The sequence below is a fragment of the Ornithorhynchus anatinus genome, chromosome 1 (assembly GCF_004115215.2).
Source record: "Ornithorhynchus anatinus isolate Pmale09 chromosome 1, mOrnAna1.pri.v4, whole genome shotgun sequence".
NCBI classification, from domain to species: Eukaryota; Metazoa; Chordata; class Mammalia; order Monotremata; family Ornithorhynchidae; genus Ornithorhynchus; species Ornithorhynchus anatinus.
Genome location: NC_041728.1, coordinates 106823903 through 106845760, shown reverse-complemented (window position 1 = coordinate 106845760; position 21858 = coordinate 106823903). Strand labels below are relative to the sequence as shown.

At 49.5% G+C, this 21858-nt stretch overlaps 1 protein-coding gene across 5 annotated transcripts in view; it reads left to right on the top strand.

Annotated features, from left to right (window-relative positions):
- Window positions 1-21858, top strand: part of LOC100074040 (U2 snRNP associated SURP domain containing) — a 77263-nt gene that overhangs the window by 11537 nt on the left and 43868 nt on the right. For all 5 annotated transcript variants that reach the window (XM_029061114.1, XM_029061105.1, XM_029061100.1 and 2 more), the window contains exons 2-3: window positions 16721-16768; window positions 21599-21733. In XM_029061114.1, coding sequence (XP_028916947.1) covers window positions 16721-16768; window positions 21599-21733 — 183 coding nt within the window. The remainder of the gene's footprint in view (window positions 1-16720; window positions 16769-21598; window positions 21734-21858) is intronic.

Sequence of the window (21858 nt, the reverse complement as noted above, 5' to 3'; positions counted from 1 at the left end):
TCATGATCATCGAAAACTGAGCTCCCCTCCTGTAAGTGCCCACCCAGGGTCTGTACAGCTCTCTGCCGGCCCACCCAGCTTCTTTTCCCCCCTGGGTTTCCCCTTCCTCTCTGCGCTCTACCACACATCCCGTTTCCTCCCTACTCATTGATTGCCCCGTCTGTTGGACTCACCTAGCGTAATCCAGTCGGCTCTCCATCTGTCATGGGCGCGACCTCTGCCTCCTGGAACCTAGAAAAGGCAACCCCCGGGTTGGCACTCACCAGAATCGCCTCATTGGCACTCGTGCCCCTGTTGGTGGTGATGATTCTAATAATGCCAATGGTATTAAGTGCTTACTGGGGACCAAGCGGGGGATAGATCCAAGTTAAGGAGATCAGATACAGTCCCTGTCCCACAGTCTAAGACGGAGGGAGAGCAGGTATTTGGTCTCATTTGACAGATGAGAACCAAGCCCAGAGAGGTTGCATGACTTACCCAAGGTTCCTCGGCAGGATTAGAACCCAGGTCTCCTGACTCCCAGCCACGCTGCCTGCCGGGCCACATTTGAAGGCCAGTGACCTAGTTTATACCTTATAGGCCTTCTCTCCCCGTGATTGGATTTCTCTTGTGAAGTATGCAGAACTTAAAAAGGATAGTAATAGGAATTTCCGAGTACCTCTCCCTGAGGCCCTCTGTTTAAAGAGGACCATCGATCAATCAATCGTATTTATAGAGCGCTTACTCTATGTAGAGCACTGGATTAAGTTCTTGAGAGAGTACAATAGAGCAGAATTAGCAGATACGTTCCCTACTACACTGTGACTTTCTATCTTAGCCAAAGGTAAACAAAATTTAGGATAATATATGATTGTGCTTCTGTGAATATATTTACTGGGTATTAAAATAACACACAACACGTTGGGATTGGAAGCCTCTGGGAACACAACTTTATCAGTTTTTATTGCGTTTGGTTATTAGCACTTATGGTTAGATCTTCCTGATAGCCACCAAAGTTAATTTCAGGATTCCAGACAATTTTACTTTAAAAGTTTCTCACAACGTCAAATATTGGGTTTGTTCCAATACATTAAAGGAAAACATGTTTCCCCTTCTAGACTGTAAACTCGTCGTGGGCGGGGAACGCGTCTACCAACTCTGTCGTAATGTACTCTCCCAAGCGCCGAGTACAGTGCTCTGTCCCCAGTAAATGCTCAGTAAACACAGTCGATCGATTAACCACAGATTTCTCTAGTGCTCTATAGAAAGGCCGTCTTTTCAACCCTCCGGTTAAGTTCAAAGTACTGGTGTGCATGGGGGAGTAGTGAATGGAGATGGGAGAAGACGACGACAACTCGAAAGGGTTCCGTTGGCTCTTGCTGCAGTTCCTGGCATTTCTAGCTCCCAGATTTGGATGTCTTGCCTGCCCACTCAGTTTTCCCCGAGAGGAGAGTGGGCAGTGTTTGCTATTCCAGCCCCTTCCCAGCTCCCGTTTGTTCCTGCCGCATGTATTTCTATATCCCGAACAAACTCACGTTAGCCCTGTACACGGGCCAAGATGGCTTTTGCTCATTGAGCTGCTTCCTTCTTTCTAATAGCGGTCATGCCATGAATGCGCCTAGTGCTTTTATTTTTCTAAAGCTGTGTGTGTGTGCGCGCATCATTCACATTCATGATCTCATTTTAACTCGACACCGTCCCCGTTAGGGAGAAGCAGCTGTTATTTTCCTCGTTTCACAGATGAGGAAACCGAGGCCCACGAAGGGTAAGTAGCTAGCCCGAGAGATGAGGCAGGGGGCCGGTGGCAGAGCTGGGGCTAGGGTCCCGGAGCCATGCTCTTTTCCACTGAGAGAGCTGACCTCTGGCACCAGGAAGTTGAGAGCAGGGACAACCGACCTGTGGCCTGTTGGTCTTACGGTTGCCCATTTAGGCTGTGAGGTGCCGGGGCGTCAGGACCGAGAACTGGTGCCGGACGACACCTTTTCCCCATGCCGCCTGACAGGAAATCCCTGGGGCCTCGTCGCTTCCAGCCACTGAGCGCTCTGGCCGCCTGACCCTTCCTCCCGAGATTGGGATTGGTCCGGGGGGCTCCCGGGAGGGGCTCCGGGGGCTGGAAACACTTGTGCTTTAGAGGCCGCAACGGCCGGATGGGAGATCGGGACCGAGCCAGGCTGCGTTGGCTCTCGGTCGCCGGGTGAGCGAGGGCTGAACCGTATTGGAATTGGGCCCAGGCCAATCTAGAAGGAGAGGCCCACCGCCAGGAGTCAGTTCGGCATGGGGACGGGCCTCCCTGTAGAGAATTGGCGTTCTGGCAGGTCACGGGACAGTCACGCCTGTGATATTGCCAGAGACCCTATCCTCTTTCCTTCCACCCCCTCAGCCTGCAGCCCCCAAAGCACTGTACTAAACGCTGGGGTGGATACAAGCAAATCGGGTTGGATCCAGTCCCTGTCCCACATGGAGCTCACACTCTTGAGCCCCGTTTTACAGATGAGGGAACTGAGGCCCAGAGAAGTGAAGTGACTTGCCCGAGGTCACGCGGCAGACAAGTGGCAGAGCCGGGATTAGAACCCAAGTCCTCCCGACACCCAGGCCCCTGCTCTAGCCGTTGGACCACGCTGCTTCTCACTATACTAGCGTAATAATCAACGTCATCGTAATCCTGTGTGCCAAGCCCGTGGATGGATAAAAGACAGTCATATTAGACTCCCCGTCCCTCGTTGGGTTCCCGGTCTAAAAGGGGGAGGGAGAATCACCTCTTAATTCTCATGTTCCAGATGAGAAGCCGGCCTCCTTGGGGCCCGTGGGCTGGGTATACACAGGCCATACTGGGTATGCCAGGGGCACTGGGGAGAACATCGTTGCCCGTCGGCGTCTCCCGGGCCATTCCCCGTTAGCCCGGGCCCGGAGCTGTCACAGCGGAGCCGGGCAGGGGAGGTGGCCATGGCTCTCTCGGGCCCCTCGGTCCACCTCCGAGGCCGCGGCAGAAGCCGGCCAAGAGAGGCGAGTGGATATTGGAAGGAGCCACGGGCCGGATCTGTGAGGAGTCTCGGTTTCCCCTTGGAAAACCGGAGGCCCGCTGACCGGGGTGATGCATTCGTGTGGTGTTCTGGGTGGTTGATTTTTACGTAGTGCGTCAGCGGAGTTAAGCGCAAGTACACTCGAGGAAAATACAGTACAGGCTCTGAAGGTCCGGCTCTTTCTGAGTGAATTAAATCCCGGCCCCGGGATTTTAGAGGCAGCGAAGTGGTTTGCGATTGGCCTGTGGGCGGCCGGCTTTGGTCAGGGTGCCGTGAGGGCGACGGAAATCTCGGTCCCAGATGGATGGCCACATTAGGCTGCCCCGCTGCTGTTGAATGGTCCGCTGCTGAAGGTGACTGGCTTGTTCTATCTCCCTTTCTCGTAAACCTCCGGCCTCCCAATCAATCGATGGTATTAATTGAGTGCTTACTACGTGACGGGCACTGGACTTCACCCCATCTTCCTCCGGCTCCCCCCTTCTCTCCTTCCCCACAATTCTCTTTCTCTTTCCCATGTATCCCACTCTTTGGGCTGTTTACACCCAGGCCCCTCCCTGTCTCCTATCAAAGCCTTGGGCATAATCTTGGCAGTTTTTAGAGCGTTTAGTTTTTTAGAGCTACTGAATTCCCTGCAGCAGTTGACATCATTAACACCTTTAAGACAACTGCAGAAGACTCTGTCTCCCCGAACTTTTTTAGACATCCTTTGCTGTGAAGGAAACAACATTGATAAATGAGATTTACTGCAAAGGTGGGTGAAAATTGCATTTTAGAGCCTTGTACTTTGATGAACAACTACGGTTTAGCTTATTTATTCATTTAATGGTATTTGTTCGCTAAACGTATAGTTGATGAGTGCTTATATGGTTTATAAGTGCTTAACAAGTACCATAATTATTATTAAGAATTTTTCGTAAATGCTCTCTTGGAAAAAAGAGAGGCCGAGTAAGGAATCATTAGGGAACCCAAGGTGTTTTGTACAATCCACTGCAGGATTTTTTTTTTTTTTAAATGGTATTTGTTAAGCACTAACTATGTGTCGGGCACTGTTCTAAATCAAGCTACTCAGGTTGGATACTGTCCATGTCCCACATGGGGCTGGCAGACTTAATGCCTGTTTTACCGATGGGGAAACTGAGGTATAGAGAAGTGGAGTGACTTCTACAAGCTACTCAGATTGGACACTGTCCATGACCCACATAGTGCTGTCAGGCTAAATGCCCATTTTACAGATGAGGAAACTGAGCCCCAAGCGGGACAGGGAAGATGCCTGAACTGATGATCAAATAGAGTTCTTGGCACATAGTAAGCACTTCGCTAATACCACTACAATAATAATAATAATAATATTAATTCTAAATCCTCTATCTAGGAAAGGAATCTGATTGGAGGCCAGACTGCCCAGGTCAGGGAAGCAGTATGGCTTAGTGGATAGAGCAAGGACCTGGGAGCCAGAAGGTCATAGATTCTAATCCTGGCTCTACCACGTGTCTGCTGTGGAGCCTTGGGCAAGTCACTTCACTTCTCTGGGCCTCAATCACCTCATCTGTAAAATGGGGGTTGAGACGGTGAGCCCAACATGGGACAGGGACTGTCCAACCCAATATGCTTGTATTCAACCCAGCACTTAGTACAGTGTCTGGCACAGAGTAAGCACTTAACAAATACCACGATTGTTGTTGTTATTATTTCACTCTCCTTTGCCTTGCTACCCTGAAAGCATTCTGCATCCTCAGGCCCTAAAGAAAACCAGGTTGTCCACCCCTCTTCTTCCTACTGGCAGGCGAGAGGTGTAACCTTGGGCAAGTCATTTAACGTCTCTGTGCCTCAGTTGCCTCATCTGTAAAATGGGATTAAGACCGTGAGCCCTGTGTGGGACAGGGACTGTCCAACCTGAGTAGCTAGTATTTACCTCAGCGCTTAGTACAGTGCCTGGCACACAGTAAGCACTTAACAAATAGCATTAAAAAAGGAGGTGGGGAATGGTAACGTGTTAAAAACCTCACAGGACAAGAGGAAGTGTGGGCCGACTCGACTGAGGGCACACTGCAGGTTTGCAGAGACGGCAACAGACTCAAAGGAGAAAAATGACCATTCCACCACAGGGAATGTTTTTACCAGAAGAGGTGTGTGTTACCCAAAATAGCCTTGTCTTTTGGACATAACGCTTTTTCACTTCTTAAATTTGGCTACAAATTACTAACTTCACGGTGGGGAGTTTAAAGGCGCTCCTGAAGAGAGATGATTTAGGAGTCATTTAATTAAGCTTTAATTCTCGAGGGGCGGTTTTATCAACGGTCGGTGGATTGTGCAAACAAACCGAGCTGTACCCAGAAGGTCCTGGGTCTCCAGCTGGACCTCACTTGCCCTGGGAATCTCAATCCAGCAGTCAGAGGTATTTATTGGGTGCTTACTATGTGCAGAACACCATGCTGAGCGCTTGGGAGAGTACATTACAGAAGAATTAACAGGCACGTTCCCTGCCCATATCGAGCTCAAAGCATTCTGGGCCGGTTATGAAACACAACTCTGCTTCTTAATTAGCTCAGCGTTCCTTAGGGACTCATCTGGGGGGTTTTTGTGAATTGGGTGTACTTTTGGAAGAATGTCACCCACTTCACTGTCACAACAGGAGTCCAGTTGGCCTCTTACTCCGAGTGCACGTTGGTGCACGGTCTCACTGTTGATGGCCAGCGGGGATTTGGAAAAAAACTTTCTTTGTCCTCAATAATAATCATAATTGTGGTATTTGTTAAGCACTTACTGTGTGCCGGGCTTTGTACTAAACGCTGGGGTGGGTCCCAGCAAATTGGGTCAGACGTGGTCCCTGTCCCATGTGGGGCCCCCATTGAACAGATGAGGGAACTGAAGTGCAGAGGAGTTAGACCGTAAGCTTGTCGTGGGCAGGAAACGTGTCTACCAACTCTGTTATACTGTATTCTCCCAAGCGCTCAGTACAGTGCTCTGCACACAGTAAGCGCTCGATAAATACCGCTGGTTGATTTGGAAAGAAATATCTATAATTCTGTTTATTTACATCGATGCTCTTGAGACCTGTGTACTTGTCCCTTGATGCCTGTGTACCTTTTTTGCTTTGTTGTCTATTTCCCCCCTTGTAGACTGTGAGCCTGTTGTTGGGTAGGGATTATCTCTATCTGTTGCCAACTTGTACTTTGGGAGCACTTAGTCCAGTGCTCTGCACACAGTAAGTGCTCACTAAATACAATTGAATGAAAAAAACTGTTTTTCACCTGAAACCCACTCCTGCAGAGAGAGCGGCTCACTGGCCCAAGTCTCAGTTTGCTCCTACTTAGACTGTGAACCACATACGGGACAGGAACTACCGCTTGTATCTGCCCCAGTGCTCAGAACAGGGTCTGACGCATAGTAAGCGCTTAAAAAAGCCAAAAAAAATCAGGAGCAACTTAATAGTGGAGGGTCCCGATGATGGATTACGGCAGGAAAAACCGAGTAAAGTAGGTGGTTCTGGCGCGTTAGAGGTAATCACTGATTGACTGCTGGATCGGGTGATGCGTTCTCCTGGTTATTTAGCAAGGTAGTCGTTTTTGCTCTTTGTCTCGCAGTGGTTAGAAGAAGGATCCCAACAAGGTGGCCCTACGTTTCACCTTAGAGCACGACTGCCACTGTGATAAAATGAGTTTCCCCCCAAGTCCATTTCTCATGACAGTTTGCTCCAAGTATGAAGGAGGAGGCTGGCTCTGCCTCCTCACTGGCCTCCCTTCCTCCTGTCTCTCCCCACTCCAGTCCGTACTTCACCCTGCTGCCCAGTTCTTTGTCAATGGAAATGTTCAGCCCGTGTCTCCTCAAGAACTTCTCGTGGCTGCCCACTCTCCTCTGCATCAAACAGAGACTTCTTACCATCGACTTAAAAGCACTCAATCAGCTTGCCCCTTTCTACTCACCTCGCTACTCTCCTCCTAAAGCCCAGCCCGCTCACTTCACTCGGCTAGCGCCAGCCTACTTCACGTGTTTCCCCATTTCGTCTCTCCCACCGCCGACCCCTTTCCCTCGTCGTCCCCCTAGCCTGGAACTCCCTTCCCCTCCGTGTGCACCACACTGCTGCTCTCCACCTTCAAAGCATTATTAAGGTCACATCTGCTCCAAGAGGCCTTCCCCGAATAAGCCGTCTCTACCCTGGCTCGCTCTCCCTTGTGCGTCATCTACGCATTTGGATCTATGACCTTTGGGCATTTGATAGTCCCCCACCCCCGCCCCCCCGCCATGACCCCGGAGCCCTTACAGACATACCTTTAAAATATATATTATAAATTATTTATATTAACATCTAGTCTGTAAGACTTATAGGCAGGAAACGTATCTGCTAATTCTGTTGTTTCCCATGGGCGTAGACCAGTGCTCTGCACATAGTAAGCGCCGAGTACATGCCATTGATCGAGTGTGTGGCTCATCTATCTGGGTCACACTTTGTTCTAATTGTATGTAATGCGCAGGCAAGTCAGTGAGAAGGACGTTTGAATTTGCCATCGAGAGGCTTGAGAACGGACCTGGAAGTCACTTTGAACTGGAGTCTGGGTGGGAGGGAAGTGAGAGAGTCAGGTGAGCACTGTGAAGCAGCGTGGCCTAGTGGGAAGTGCACGGGCTTGGGGGTCAGAAGGAGCTGGGATCTAATCCCGGCTCCACCACTTGTCTGCTGTGTGACCTTGGGTGAGTCGCTTCACTTCTCTGGGGCTTTTACCTCATCTGTAAAATAGGGATTAAGACTTCGAGCCCAATATGGACTGGGTTCAACCCGATGAGCTTGTATCTATCCCAGCATTTAGTACAGTGCCTGGCCCATAGTTAATGCTTAACAAATGCCATTTAAAAAAAACCCCATATTTCAATTTATGAAGAACCCATGCTATCAAGGGATCAATCAATAGGTTGTATATCTTGAGAGCTTACTATGTGCTGGGCACCATACTGAGCACTCGGGAAAGTACACTATAATAGAGTCAGTAGACACGCTGCCTGCCCAGTAACGGTAATAATGCTAACAGCTGGGCATGGAGCACTCTCTCCCCCTTCCTCCGTTCTCCTCCTAAGTGAGAGAGGGACAGCGGCTGTATTTGGGTTGGATAGGATGGGAGAAAGCAGAAAAAGGGGCAGCAGTTTCCAGGAGAATCCTCCCCTGGATAGGTTTTGAGGAAAGGGGGTCCGAAGGATCTTCAGAAGAGCCTGTTGCCTCTTCCTTCAAATGGAACTCTAATTTCTCGGTTCCTGAATGCCTCCAAAGCCAGATGCTACTGAACAGAAATTCCCCCCTCCTTTGGAAAGTTCTCAAAGTGGCAGATTGGGGGCAACCTCCAGGATCTTAATGGACTTCCCTCAATCAATCAGTCAATCGGTTGATATTGATTGAGCGCTTACTGTCTGCAGAGCACCGTCCTAAGCGCTTGGGAGAGTACAGTATAATAGGGTTGGTAGACACATTCTCTACCCATAATGAACTTTGGGTCACTTTCATTTTTACTTGTTTATTTTGTTGGGGCTGTGCTTCTTTCTTTCTCTAATGATAATAATGATGATGGTATTTGTTAACACTTACAATGTGCCAAGCACTGTTCTAAGCACCGGGGTACAAACAAGGTCATCACGTTGGACCCAACCTTAATCCCTATTTTACAGATGAAGGTGACTGAGGTGCAGAGAAGTTAGTGATTTGCCCAAGGTCACCCAGCAGACAGGTGGTGGAGCTGGGTGCTGGAGCCATGTCCTCTGGCTCCCGAGCCCATGCTCTTGCCACTAGGCCACGCTGCTTCTCTACTAGGGAGTAATCAAGGGACACCCAGTTGTCCTATACCATAGGAGTTGGGTTCTTGCAAAATCCTTTTTGCACTAAAGCAAGTTTGTGCTGCAGTCCTTGCCCCGTTCTGATGCCATGTGCACAAGCAGTTTCTTCCGAGAATGCCAAGCCCCAACAGGCTTCCACGGTCAGAGGAACTTTCCCCAGTTGCCTAGTTGGGTCCTGGCCAAAACCCATCGTGAAAACATGTGGTTTCTTCTTCTACGACCCAGCCTGGACCCGCTGATCCTCTAACGCCAGCCTACTCGCTGTGCCTCCATCTCGTCTCTCCCACCACCGATCCTTTGCCCAAGTCTCCCCCTGTTATAGCCGACAGACCAGTACCAACCCGATCTTCGAAGCCCTTCTCAATTCATACATCCTCCAAGAGACCTTCCCCGACTAGGCCCTCATTTTCTCCTATTTGCCCTCTCTCGCGTGTCACCTGTGCCCTTGGCGGTGTACCCCTTAAGCACTCGATACTCAGCCCAGCCCCGTAGCACTTAGGTACATATCCATATACTCTCCCATTCCCCTCTCAGTAATGAATTTTAACGTCTACCTCCCCCTCTAGACTGCGAGATCCTCGTGGGCCGGGAATGTGTCTGCCAACTCTATTGTTCTCTTCCCAGTGCCCAGAACGGTGCTCAGCACCTAGTAAGCGCTCGACGAATACTGTAGACACAGTGCTCAGCACATTGTAAGCGCTCGATGAATACTGTAGATGTTGGCAGAACTGAGCGTACTCTCTTCAGTTTATAAAATTATGAAGTTTTACCATGTAAACAGACTTAGGGCTACAAGCCCTAAACCTAATGGAAGCAGAAGGTTCCGCGGTTATTAAGTCAGTCGATCAGTGGTATTTATTGAGCCTTTACCGTGTGCAGAGCACTGTACTAAACACTTGGGAGAGTATAGTTGAACAATAAAATGGACACATTCCATGCTCACGGCGAACTTACGTTCTCGAGACGAGATTGCGGTGTATAGTCTTAAAGCAGAGTGCGGGTTTTGAGGTTTTGTTGATTTGGGCTGCAGGTCATGACCGTAATCTATCTTCTGGGCTCCTGAGCCGGGCCTTCGGCAAGCAGTCAGGGAGCCCACGATGAACCGGGTGTGATGGCAACGAGCAGAATCCATGCGCTTTAAGTAGCCAAAGAGAAAAATCTCCAGCAGCATTCCTTGAAATGAATTCAATTACCAGTGAATACTTCCACACGTACATAGGAGCAGCATTCTGACCCAGTTAAAAAGCCTGAGCCAAGGAGACCGGGAGCGTTAGACTGGAAGCTCATTGTGGGCAGGGAAGGTGTCTGTTTATTGTGCTGTTGTATTCTCCCAAGCACTCAGTAAACGCTTAATAAATACGAACAAATGAGTCGATAAACCTGGGTTCTTAACCCAGCTCCACCACTTGTCTGCTGGGTGACCTTGGGCGAGTCACTTAACTTCTCTGTGCCTCAGTTACCTCATCCTAAAAATGGGGATGAAGACATTGTTTTCGAGGTGTTCTTCCCCTTGACTCTCTTGCCATTGTTCTTGTCTGTCTGTCTGTCTCCCCCAATTAGACTGTAAGCCCGTCAAACAGCAGGGACTGTCTCTATCTGTTGCCGACTTGTTCATTCCAAGCGCTTAGTACAGTGCTCTGCACATAGTAAGCGCTCAATAAATACTATTGAATGAATGAATGAATGAATGAATTGTGAGTTCCATGTGGGACAGGGACTGTGTCCAGCTCGTATCGACCTCAGTACTTAGTACTATGCCTGGCACGTAATAAGCGCTTTTGTCAGCCGGGAATGGGCCTACCAACCCTGTTTCTCTCAAGCGCTTAGCACAACGTGCTGCACGCAGTAGGCACTCAGTAAATAATTGATTGAAATTCTATTTTTAAAAAAGAGGAGAATTGCATTTGTGTTAGGGGTAAAGCAGCATGCGGATGGGCGGCTTATGCAGCAGACATCCATGTGAAGCTGCACTTTGGTAACAGCTGCACATTTGGGATGTTCTCTAACATTTTCGGTGCCAAGTAGAAGGAAGAAAAAAGGGGTGACCGGAACTCTCCGTTTTTAGATCCTGCTGATTCAGGACTTTGAGGGGTTGGGGTCAGGGGTCCAGAATCGGGGGGATGAATAAGCCCCAGTCAGCAACAGCACACATTCACGCGGACTCTCACGCACACTCGAATATATTTCCCTCAGGGCCCTCCTTGTGGGCAGGGAACTCTCTTGTGTTCTCTCCCTAGCGCTCAGTACAGTGCTCCGCACACAGCGCTCAGTCCACTCCGGCGATGGATTGATTGTACCACAAGAGCAGGACAGAGCGGAAGCGGTCGCTTGCTCATCTCACTCCTCTGCTCCTGGGCCAGCTGAGCCTTGTGGGCTGCATTTTCGGCATTCCTACCATAATACATCATCTGGCTGGAGTCAGGTGCCGAAACAAACGTTCTCGGAGTGACCCAACCCGTTGCCTCACTTGAATTCACTGAACACAGATGGGCGCTCAGCGTAAAATGCCATTTCATAAAATGCCAAGCACCGCTGAAGACGAGTCTAACCAAGCTTGCCGCTGCACAACCTGTTCTAGCAACTCCCAAGGGAGCGAGAGATCCCCTGTTCCCCAACTTAGGTTCCGGCAGCCCTAGTTGTTACAAGGTTGTTTTTGTGGTTGTTTTTATGGTATTCGTTAAGCGTTTACTATGTGTCAGGCACTGTACTAAGTGTTGGGGTTGGTACATTCAGGTAAGACCCAGTCTCTGCCCCACGTAGGGCTCACAGTCTCAATCCTCATTTTTCAGATGAGGTAACAGAGGCACAGAGAAGTGAAGTGAATTACCCGAGGTCACACAGCAGCAAGTGGCAGAGCCGGGATTAGAACCCAGGTCCTTTTGACTCCCAGGCCCATGCTCTATCCACTAGCCCACACTGCTTCTCCACAATATGGCTCAGTGCTCTATTCATTTGTATTTGTGTGCAGAGCAGTGTCCCAAGTGCTTGGGAAAGTCCAGTACAACAGTAAACAGTGACATTCCCTGCCCACAACATGCCTTCCGTCTAGAGGCGGGGGAGACCGACATCAGTACAAATAAATAAAATGAAAGATAGGTACATAAGTGCTGTGGGGCTGGGAACAGGGAAGAGCAAAGGGAGCAAGTCAGAGTGACCCAGAAGGGAGTGGTAGATGAGGAAAAGGGGGATTTATTCTGGAAAGGCCTCTTGGAAGAATTGTGACTTCAATAAGGCTTTGAGGGTGGGGAGAGTAATAGTCTGGAGGATGTGAGGAGGGAGGGCATTCCAGGCCAGAGGCAGGACATGGGTCAGGGGTCGGCGGCGAGACAGGCGAGATTGAGGCACAGTGAAAAGGTTAGTGGCAGAGGAGCGGAGTGTGTTTGCTGGGCCGTAGAAGGAGGTGAGGTAGGAGGGGGCAAGGTGATGGAGTGCTTTAAAGCCAGTGGTGAGGAGTTTTTGTTTGATACGGAGGTGGATGGCTAACCACTGGAGTTTTTGGAGGAGGGGGAGGTGACACGTCCTGAACATTTTTGTAGAAAAATGGGCAGCAGAGTGCAGTATGGACTGGAGTGGGGAGAGAGAAGAGATTGGGAGGTCAGCAAGGGGACTGATACAGTCATCTAGGCGGGATAAGATGTGTAATCATATTAGCCTGGTAGCACTTTGGATGGAGAGGAAAGGGTAGATTTTAGCGATGTTGAGAAGGTGGGACCGAGAGGATCTAGTAACAGATTGAATATGTGGGCTGAGTGAAAGAGAGGAGTCAAAGATAACGCCAAGATTACGGGCTTGGAAGACAGGAAGGATGATGATGCCGTTTACAGTGATGGGAAAGTGTGCCTGGGTACCACCTGTGCCATTTTTATAGCCCCAGCTCCAGGGGAGCAGGTGGTAGGGGAAGCAGAATATGGGAAACTGGGGGAAACCATTTTCAAAGTCATGATGGTTGGGAGGAATGAAGAGAAAGGGAAATGGTTTAATGGTGCTGGGGGGTAGAAAAAGGAGTAGGGTGTGGTGATAGCCGATTACCAAATGGAGTGAGCTAGAGGGAGTTCTTCACATTGCCACTTTGCTTCTGAAAAAGATGTATGGGGCTCCCATACGAGGGCTTAGTATGTGCAGAACATCGTACTAAGCTCTTGGAAGAATACGGTATAGCAGAGTCGGTAGACACGTTCCTTTGCAAAACGAGTTTAAAGTCTAGTTTGGGTCCTCTGGACTGTAAGCCCCCTGTGGGCACAGGACGGTGTCTACTATGTATTGTACTCTGCCCAGCTTAGTACAGTGCCTGCTTAAGTAAGTGCCATTGACTGATTGGCAGTGCCAGGACTACTCAGACTCCATGGAGGCACCACTGCCTCCCATCCACCCCCCTCACCACAGATTCTCCACCTGCTGGCTTACGCCCCATTGGGCAGCTCCCTCTTGATCTAACTGCCCCAGGCAGCAGAGGGTGCCCAGGCCCTCTCCCTGTGGTCAGACAGCTTCGGGGAGGCCAGCAAGGGGCCGAGGTGTCACAAGCTGCTCTGCCCCTTCTTGCCCGTAGGAACCTCAATGCTGAACCCCCCCACCCCCGCCGCCCCCCAGGGTCCCTACGGGGTGATAGCGTCACAGTGCCCTGCTCTGTGCCACAGGTGAGGTAATAATAATAATGGTATTTGTTAAGCGCTTACTATGTGCAGAGCAGTGTTTTAAGCGCTGGGGTAGATAAAGGGTAATCAGGTTCTCCCAAGTGAGGCTCACAGTCTTCATCCCCATTTTACAGATGAAGTTCCTGAGGCACAGAGAAGTGAAGTGACTTGCCCATAGTCACACAGATGACAAGTGGCAGAGTCGGCATTCGAACCCATGACCTCTGACTCCCAAGTCCGTGCTCTTTCCACTGAGCCACGCTGCTTCTGAGATGACAGAGGCCCCTGTGCCAGTCGGGGCATGAGGCCCTGCAGGCTACAGGCAACCAAGAAGCGGAATCTGCTAACTCGGTGTGGGCCGGGAATGTGCCTGCTTATCATTCCTTTGTACGGGTTCTAATCCCGACTCTGCCCCTTGTCAGCTGTGTGACTTTGGGCAAGTCACTTCAGTTCTCTGTGCCTCAGTTGCCTCATCTGTAAAATGGGGATTAAGACTCTGAACCCTACATGGGACAACCACCAGTGCTTAGAACAGTGCCTGGCACATAGCGCTTAACAAATACCGTTATTATTATTATTATAAGTGCTTAGTACAGTGCTCTGCACTTAAACATTCAATAAATATGATTGAATGAATGGAAGTAGGCCTCATCCTCCAGGGAATTAGTGGAATTCAGGGAAGACAAAGCCCCTCTAGACTGTAAGCTCATTGTGTATAGGGAACATGTCTTCCAACTCTTCTCTTGTACTCTCCAAATTTTTAGTCCAGTGTCTGCTCACAATAAGCGCTCAATAAATACCAGTGATTAATGAATTGATTGGCTGCTGGTGGCTGCAGGGTTTTCCCGTCACATCCCTCCCAGGCAGCCTGCGGAGTTCCACTTTCTCTCACTTTTTTTTTTTTTTTAGTTTTAAAAGTGTGTTCTGTTAAAAGATGGTCTGAAAAGTTTATATGAGGATCGACTTTATTTTAGACTTTAAATGTTTCTCCAGCATCAGCCCACTGATTTGGCGTTAACAATCAGTGGTATTGAGCACTTACGGTGTGCCTAGGGCTTGTGCTTAGAGAATAGGTCTCTAAAATGGTCTGGAAAATGGACCCCAGGTCCTCTGTAATCATTCAAAACCCATATAAAAGAATCCGCAAGTACGGGTGGATCTGGAGGCAGCTCTAAAGAGCCGTGCCAGCTTTCTAGCTTGGTACCTAGTGGAAAGAGCACAGGCCCAAGAATCGGGACCTGGGTTCTTATCCCACCTCTACCACCTGCCAGCTGTAAGTCAGTGGGAAAGTCACTCCTCTGGGCTTCAGTTTCCTCATCTGTAAAGTGGGGGTTTAAATGCCTGTTTTCCCTCTCCTTTAGACTGGGAATCCCATGTGCAACAAGAACTGTTTACGGTCTGATTGTATTGTAGCTGCCCCAGTGTTTGGCACATAGGTGCTTAACAGTTATTATTATTTTCCCCCTGAAATAAGGTTCCTGTACTAGCCAGCCATGGTATATCTTGGGGGAGGAGGAAGGCAGATGCGGGGTGGTAGAACAGGAGCCTCAGGCAGTCGAAAGGGACTAGGTGGTGTTCTTCCATCACCTCCGCTTGTGTCCTTTCTGGTTCTGGGGGAAATGCCCACTCTTCCCGCTGTACCCCAGCTCTCTACCTGGGCACTTGCCGGGGCTGTGGAGAAATTAAGGAGCGATGCCTGGTACCCGCTTCGGCCCCAGGGAAGGTCCCGGGCACGGAGTCCCAAACTGGTAATCATCCAGGACACTAGCACCGGTCCCGTCCCCTCGCCAGTGTCCGTTGCTGCTCCAAGCCTGTCGGACTGCCCGCAGACTAGCGCTGGTGGTGTTTAATGAGGAGATGAAACAGAAGCCCAGGACACCTTCTTGGCTACTACTCATGATCAGAGAGACATAAGTAGATAAAGAGTAAGTGCAGGAGGGGGTTTGAGAGTCGACGGGAAGTGGGACTGATTATTAGTCGGGACAGACTTGTTGGAGGAGGTGGAATTTTAGGACCCCTGAAGTTGGGGGGAATGAGCTCACTATGGGCAGGAAACATGTCTAGCAACATGTATTGTACTCTCCTAAGTGCTTCGTACAGTGTCCCACACAGCTAGCGCTCAATAATACCACTGATGATGAGGGCTGAGGTGGGGCAGACGATGGCGGGAGGTGGAGGGGAGGGCAGGAAGATGGACAGTGTGAGTAAGGGTACAGAGTTAAGAAAGCGAAGAAAGGATCCAGCCAGGAGGTGGGCTTCACCGGGAGTGCAAACAAGGGAGTAGTGGGTGAGGTGAAGGTGAGTAAGGTGAAGAAGCTTTAAAGGCAGGATTAAGAAGTACCTTCCCTAGTCTGGAAGCTCGTTGCGGGCAGGGAACGTGTCCGCTAATTCCATGGGGTGAGCGCTTAGTACAATGCTCTGCACACAGTAAGCCCTCAATAAATACATTGATCGATTAGACTGGAAGCTCCTTGTGGGCAAGGGAACGTGTCTGCCAACTCTGTTGCCTTGTACTCTCCCAAGCTCTTAGTATAGCTCTCTGCACACAGTAAGTGCTTAATAAACGCCACTGATGGATGGATCGATGGAGTCTTTGCATGTTGAGGAGGGAGTTTGGCAGCCATTGGAGGGGTGTGTGGCTAGGGGAGGTATCTGCTGAGAGACACTGTGGGAAGACCAGAAGAGCAGCCCGGAGTTGGCCTGAAGATGTCAGGTAGTAGGGTGAGTGATTGAACCTGGGGAGAGGGTGGAGCTGCAGAAGGCTCCTGAGGAAAAATTGGCAGGTTTTGGTGAGAGATTGGCTGTGAGAGCAGAATAGTAACAAGGAGTCAAGGATATATAAGCCAAGGGTACAAGCTTCTGGCCCCGGGCAGCTGCCTGCCTGCCTGTGTATTGTCAGCAGAGATGGGGAAGTTGAGAATAAGGGAGGGTTGGGGGTGTTCAGGCAAAGCGTTAGGTTTGGGACGTGTGTGAGGACTGTGAGGAGCAGACTGGCCATGTCTGTGGAGAGGGCTGGGGTTGCTTGCTCCAGGACAGGATCCTCCTCAGGTGTCTTGGCCTGAGCTCGGGGGGCAGGCCCAGCCGTGGCACCAGAAGCTGCCCCATTGTCGTGGCCTTGTAAAGTGAGCAGCCTTGGCCAGCCTCTTCCCCGAGAGCCTGCCATTGTTCTGCCAGGCTGTCAGCTGTGGCTACTGCTGTAGGAAATGGCGAGCCCTGCCGCTCGCCATCCGCCGTCCCGTACGCGCCATACTGACCTGATGTTTTCCACCTCCACAGGCCAGAGTACCAGACCCGGTCCATTCCTCTGGATCTGCTGATGCACACGTAAGTACCCAAAGTACAGCTGTTGGGGCAACGAGGGAGAAAGGCAGAGTTTTCTTGTCCACTTGTTGATCTTGATGGTTGGTGGCCCAGGGTTTGGAGGGCAGACCACCGGCCCGAACCGGAGGTTAGGCGTGTAAGCACCCTAGTAGGAAGAGGCATTTCTCACTGGCAGCTGTGCTCTTTTGGATGACCAAATAACTTTAGATGCGTTTAGGTTCAAGCACTCAATCAGTTTGCCCCCTCCTCCATCACCTCACCGATCTCCTACTACAGCCCAGCCCCCACACTTGGCCGTTCCAGCACCAGCTTGCTCACTGTGCCCCGATCTTGTTTTGTTTCACTGCCGACGTCTTTCTCATGTCTCCCTTCTGGTCTGGAACTCCCTCCCCCTCCATATTTGCCAGACCACCACTCTCCTCGCCTTCAAAGACTTAAGGCCACGTTTCTTCTCAGAGGCTTCCCCCAGTTAAGCCCTCTTTTCCCTGGCTCCCTCTCAGTCAGTCAGTGGTATTTGAGTGCCTACTATGTGCAGAGCCCTGTACTAAGCGCTGGGAAATGTACAATGCAACAGAATTGGCAGACAGTTCCCTTCCCACAATGAGCTTTGGGCATTTGATAGTCACCCCACCCTCAGCCCCACGGGATTGAATTATTTTGACAGAACTGTACACGTCTATGAATGATTTATATATTATGAAATATTTATATTAATGTCTGTCTTCTCCTCCAGACTGTAAGTTTGTTGTTGACAGCGAACATAGCACACATCTCTGTTGAATTGTACTCTCTCAAGCGCTTAGTACGCACATAGTAAGTGCTCAATACCATTGATGATGATGATGCATTTGCACAGATATTCAGCAGTAAAGCCATTTTAAATTAAGCTTCCAGCACTCAAGTTTTGAATTTTTATTGCTTTTTTGATCATTTGAAAGTAAATCAGATACCCAAATCTGATTTACTCCACAATATCAGTCCTGGATCACTCTGTCCTACAAAATTCATAGGCTTGAGTCCCAGGCCTCTCAAATGTTCCATGGATCTCTTTCTCCTCCAGTACTGCTCTCTACCTGAACCCAAAAGAAAATTAACTAAGAAAGGAGGTAATAGAAGAGCATTTCTACCATCAACAGTATCGTGTTTCCAGCTGTGTGACTGTGGGCAAATCACTTAACTTCTCTGTGCCTGTTACCTCATCTGTAAAATGGGGATTAACTATGAGCCTCATGTGGGACAACCTAATTACCCTGTATTTACCCCAGCGCTTAGAACAGTGCTCTGCACATAGTAAGCGCTTAACAAATACCAAGATTAATTATTATTTACAATGTTAGCAGCCCTTCTTTCCTCTTCCACAAAGAACCTCAAATACGAGGAGGCCGGTTTCAGATTTCTGGGCAGGTCTGTTGTCGAGGAAATCAGCAGGTGATTCCTTAGGGCTGTAAGGGATTTGCAGAATTCTTAGTTCCCACTTCTGACCTAAGCCTATGGCTAAGGGAATCCAAATGAAAGGCATTTAGGGAGAAACAGGAGGCAGGGAGGTCAACCAAGAGGTTGATGGAGTAGTCACGGTGGGATAGGATAACTGCTTGGATTCCCACAGTAGCAGATTGGACCGAGGGGAAAGGCTTTTGTGGGGGCGCAGGGAGGGCCAGCCAGCCTCTGGGGAGATTAAATGGGAGAAATGGGGTAATGGCTGTTGGGGCAGGGTTGGACAGCACAGGCCCTCCTGGCCCCAGCCCCACTTGAGCCTGGGCACTCCTCCTTCCCCTCTCCACCTCCACAAGCCCTTCTGGCAGGAGGTGCCCATTCTGGGACTTGGCCTTCCACCAGAGTCGAGTTCAGGCTGATTCTGGCTTGCTTCCACCGCTGAGGGGAGGTTCCCAAAGTCCCCAAGAAGCTACTCTCTTTCAAAAGACAATTCCTTTCTTGCCACCTTGCCCAAGTGCTCTTTTAAATTTAAATTTTAAATTTAAAGCTGAATTTTTTAAAAGAGCTCAGGTGGGACATTGGCCTCTCTCTCTGCCCATTGGCCTCTCTCTCTGCCTGCTCCCAGCTCCTAGAAACTTGTCTCGGGGGGCAAAGTTTTTCCAAGCCTATGAGTAATCCCCTTAGTAGCTGGTTAATTTTCTTTGTAAAGGTATTTGTTAAGCGCTTGGTATTTGCCAGGCACTGTACTAAGCACTGGGGTAGATACAAGCTAATCAGGTTGGGCCTTGTCCGTGTCCCATATGGGGCTCTCAGTCTTAGTCGTCGTTTTTCAGGTGAGGTAACTGAGGCACAGACAAGTGGAGTGAGTTGCCCAAGGTCACACAGCAGACAGGTGGCACAGCCGGGATTAGAGCACAGGTCCACTGACTCCCTTACACGTGCTCTATCCACTAGGCCATGCTGCTTTCCACATTCATAAGCCTTCCTCTTTCTCGGAAAGTTTTATACAAGGTGATGAGGATTTCAATTTAGGACAGTCTGTGGTTTGGAATTTTTAATTGATCTTCCTGTCTTGTGTACTTCCTGTTATTTATTTATATTGTATTAGTATGTCTCCCTCTCTAGATCTCCCTCTCTAGACTGTAAACTCTTTTGTGGGCAGGGAACATGTCTACTACCTCTGTTATGTTCTCCCAAGCGCTTAGTACAGGGCTCTGTACACAGTAAGCACTCAATAAGTGCCAATGATTGGTTGATTACCTCTTTGGAATTAAATGCACTTTAATTTACCTTTAATCAGGAGAAATTGCTGATCACTTAAGGATCTTATAACACCTCACTCACTTAACACTTTCAGCTGTTGAGGTTATCAGTCTGGGGCAATCAGTCCTTCTGGGAGACCTAATTCCAGGCTGATCACCTAACAAAGACCTCCCTCCTCATTTTTTATGTCATTTGTTCATGCTTCCTATGTGCCAGGCACTGTACTAATCATCAGGATACATACAAATGAATCCGATTGGACACAGTCCATTCTCACGTGGGGCTCACGGTCTTAATCCCCATTTTACAGAGGAGGTAACTGAGGCGGAGAAAAGTTAAGTATCTTGCCCTTAGGCCCACAGCAGACAAGTGGCAGAGCTGGATTTAGAACCCAAGTCCGTCTGACTCCCAGTCCTGTGCCCTATCCACCAGGCCACGCTGCTTATCGGGTCAGCTTCTAGCTCCCTTTGCAGGGGCCAATAGGGAATCGTCTAGGAAGTTCACCCCAGGCTCAGAAATGGGACCCAGCTCTCCTGCATCCAAGAATTCCAACCGAGCTTTTTGGCCGTGAGGGAACTGAGGGCTTCCTGGGTCCCCTCTCTGATCGGCTCTGCAGCCACTAGTTGGGGCAGGAGACTGGAGCCCTCCCCCGTGTTATTAATAGCACCTGAGGCGCCAGCAGTGGATGGCAAGGAAGGGGATAAAAGTAGTTCTCCAAGAAGCCTTCCCTGACTAAGCCCTCCTCTCCTCTTCTCCCACTCCTTTGTGTCTCCCTCACTTGCTCCCTTCATTCATTCTCCCTCTCATCCCCACAGCACATTGTCTATATCTATAATTTATTTATGTATATATGTGTATTAATTTTTGTCTTTCCCCCTAGACTGTGAACTCATTGTGGGTTGGGAATGTCTGTTATTGTATTGTACTCTTATAAGCACTCAGTACAGTTTTTTTTGAATATAGTAAGCACTCAGTAAATACAATAGATTGAGTGAATGAATAAAGTTGACCCATGAGGGTTTTAACACCTCTTCTGGAGGAAGAAGGCAAGTTCACACCTCCCCCACATTGTTGTTTGGATTGTGGACTACCTCCACCAAAAAAGCTTTCCCAATTTGACCTTCACTTTTCTAGAGAGGAAACTGATGGGAAGGAGAGAGGTGAACACAAGCACATTTATGCAGCCCCAGCCTTTTGATCAATCAGTCGTATTTGTTGAGTGCTTACTGTGTGCAGAGCACTGTACTAAGCGCTTGGAAAGTACAATTAAGCAAAAGAGACAATCCCTGCCTACATCGGGTTTATAGTCTAGAAGGGGGGAGACAGACATTCAAACAAGTATACAGACATCAAAATAAATAAATAGAATTATAGATAGATACATGTATGCGTAAGTGCTGTGGGGCCGGGAGAGGGGGGTAGAGCAAAGGGAGTGAGTCGGTCGCGGAAGGGGGAGCTGAGGATAAGGGGAGCTTAGTCTGTGAAGGCCTCTTGGAGGAAGTGCGCTTTCAGTAGGGCTTTGAAGTGGAGAAAAGTGATTAGTTTGGTGGATTTGAGGAGGGAGGGCGTTCCAGGCCAGAGACCGAGGTTGCGGGCTTCTGAGATGGCAAGGATGATTGTGCCATCCACAGTGATGGGAAAGTTCGTGAGAGGACAGGGTTTCGGAGGGGAGATAAGAAGCTATGCCTTGGACATGTTAAGTTTTAGGTGGCGGGAGGACATCCAAGTAGAGATGTCCCGAAGGCAGGAGGAGATGCGAGCCTGGAGGGAGGAACAGAGAATTGGGGAGGAGGGAGGAGCGATTGAGTTCTCCACGGGAGAGAGTATAGATGGAGAATAGAAGGCGACCAAGAACTGAACCTTGAGGGACCCCTACAGTTAGAGAATGGGTCGGGTAGGAGGAGCCAGGGAATTAGTTGACATGTTCCCTGTCCACCGCAAGTTTGAAGTCTAGGCGGGTATTAAAGGTCCTAGTTCACAGTTTGTCTAGACTTCTAAGAGCATTTAAGCTAATCTGCCGGCCAAGGCAGTTTTCTTGTTTTCACTCTTAACCCTCTGGAAACCTAGAGCCTATTTCAAAAAAAAAAAAAAGCCTATAAATTGTTTCCCCCTCTTCCCTCGGCGATTCTCCTGAAGATGGAAGGAGCAGGACCTTCAGAGGCGGACACGCCAAGTCGGTCACGCCCGAAGAGCCCCAGGAAGCACAGTTACCGAACGGAAAGTTCACGCGACAGCGTTTGTGACCCTCCACACCAAAGCCCATCATCCAGGGTAAGATTCCCAAGTGCCCCGAGCACTGATACTTTTCTTTTTTTTTTCTTTTCTCCATGTTTTGGGCAAGAAAGTGGAAGAGACCTCCCCCCTCTCCCCAGTCCCTTCTACCCCCGCCCCTAACC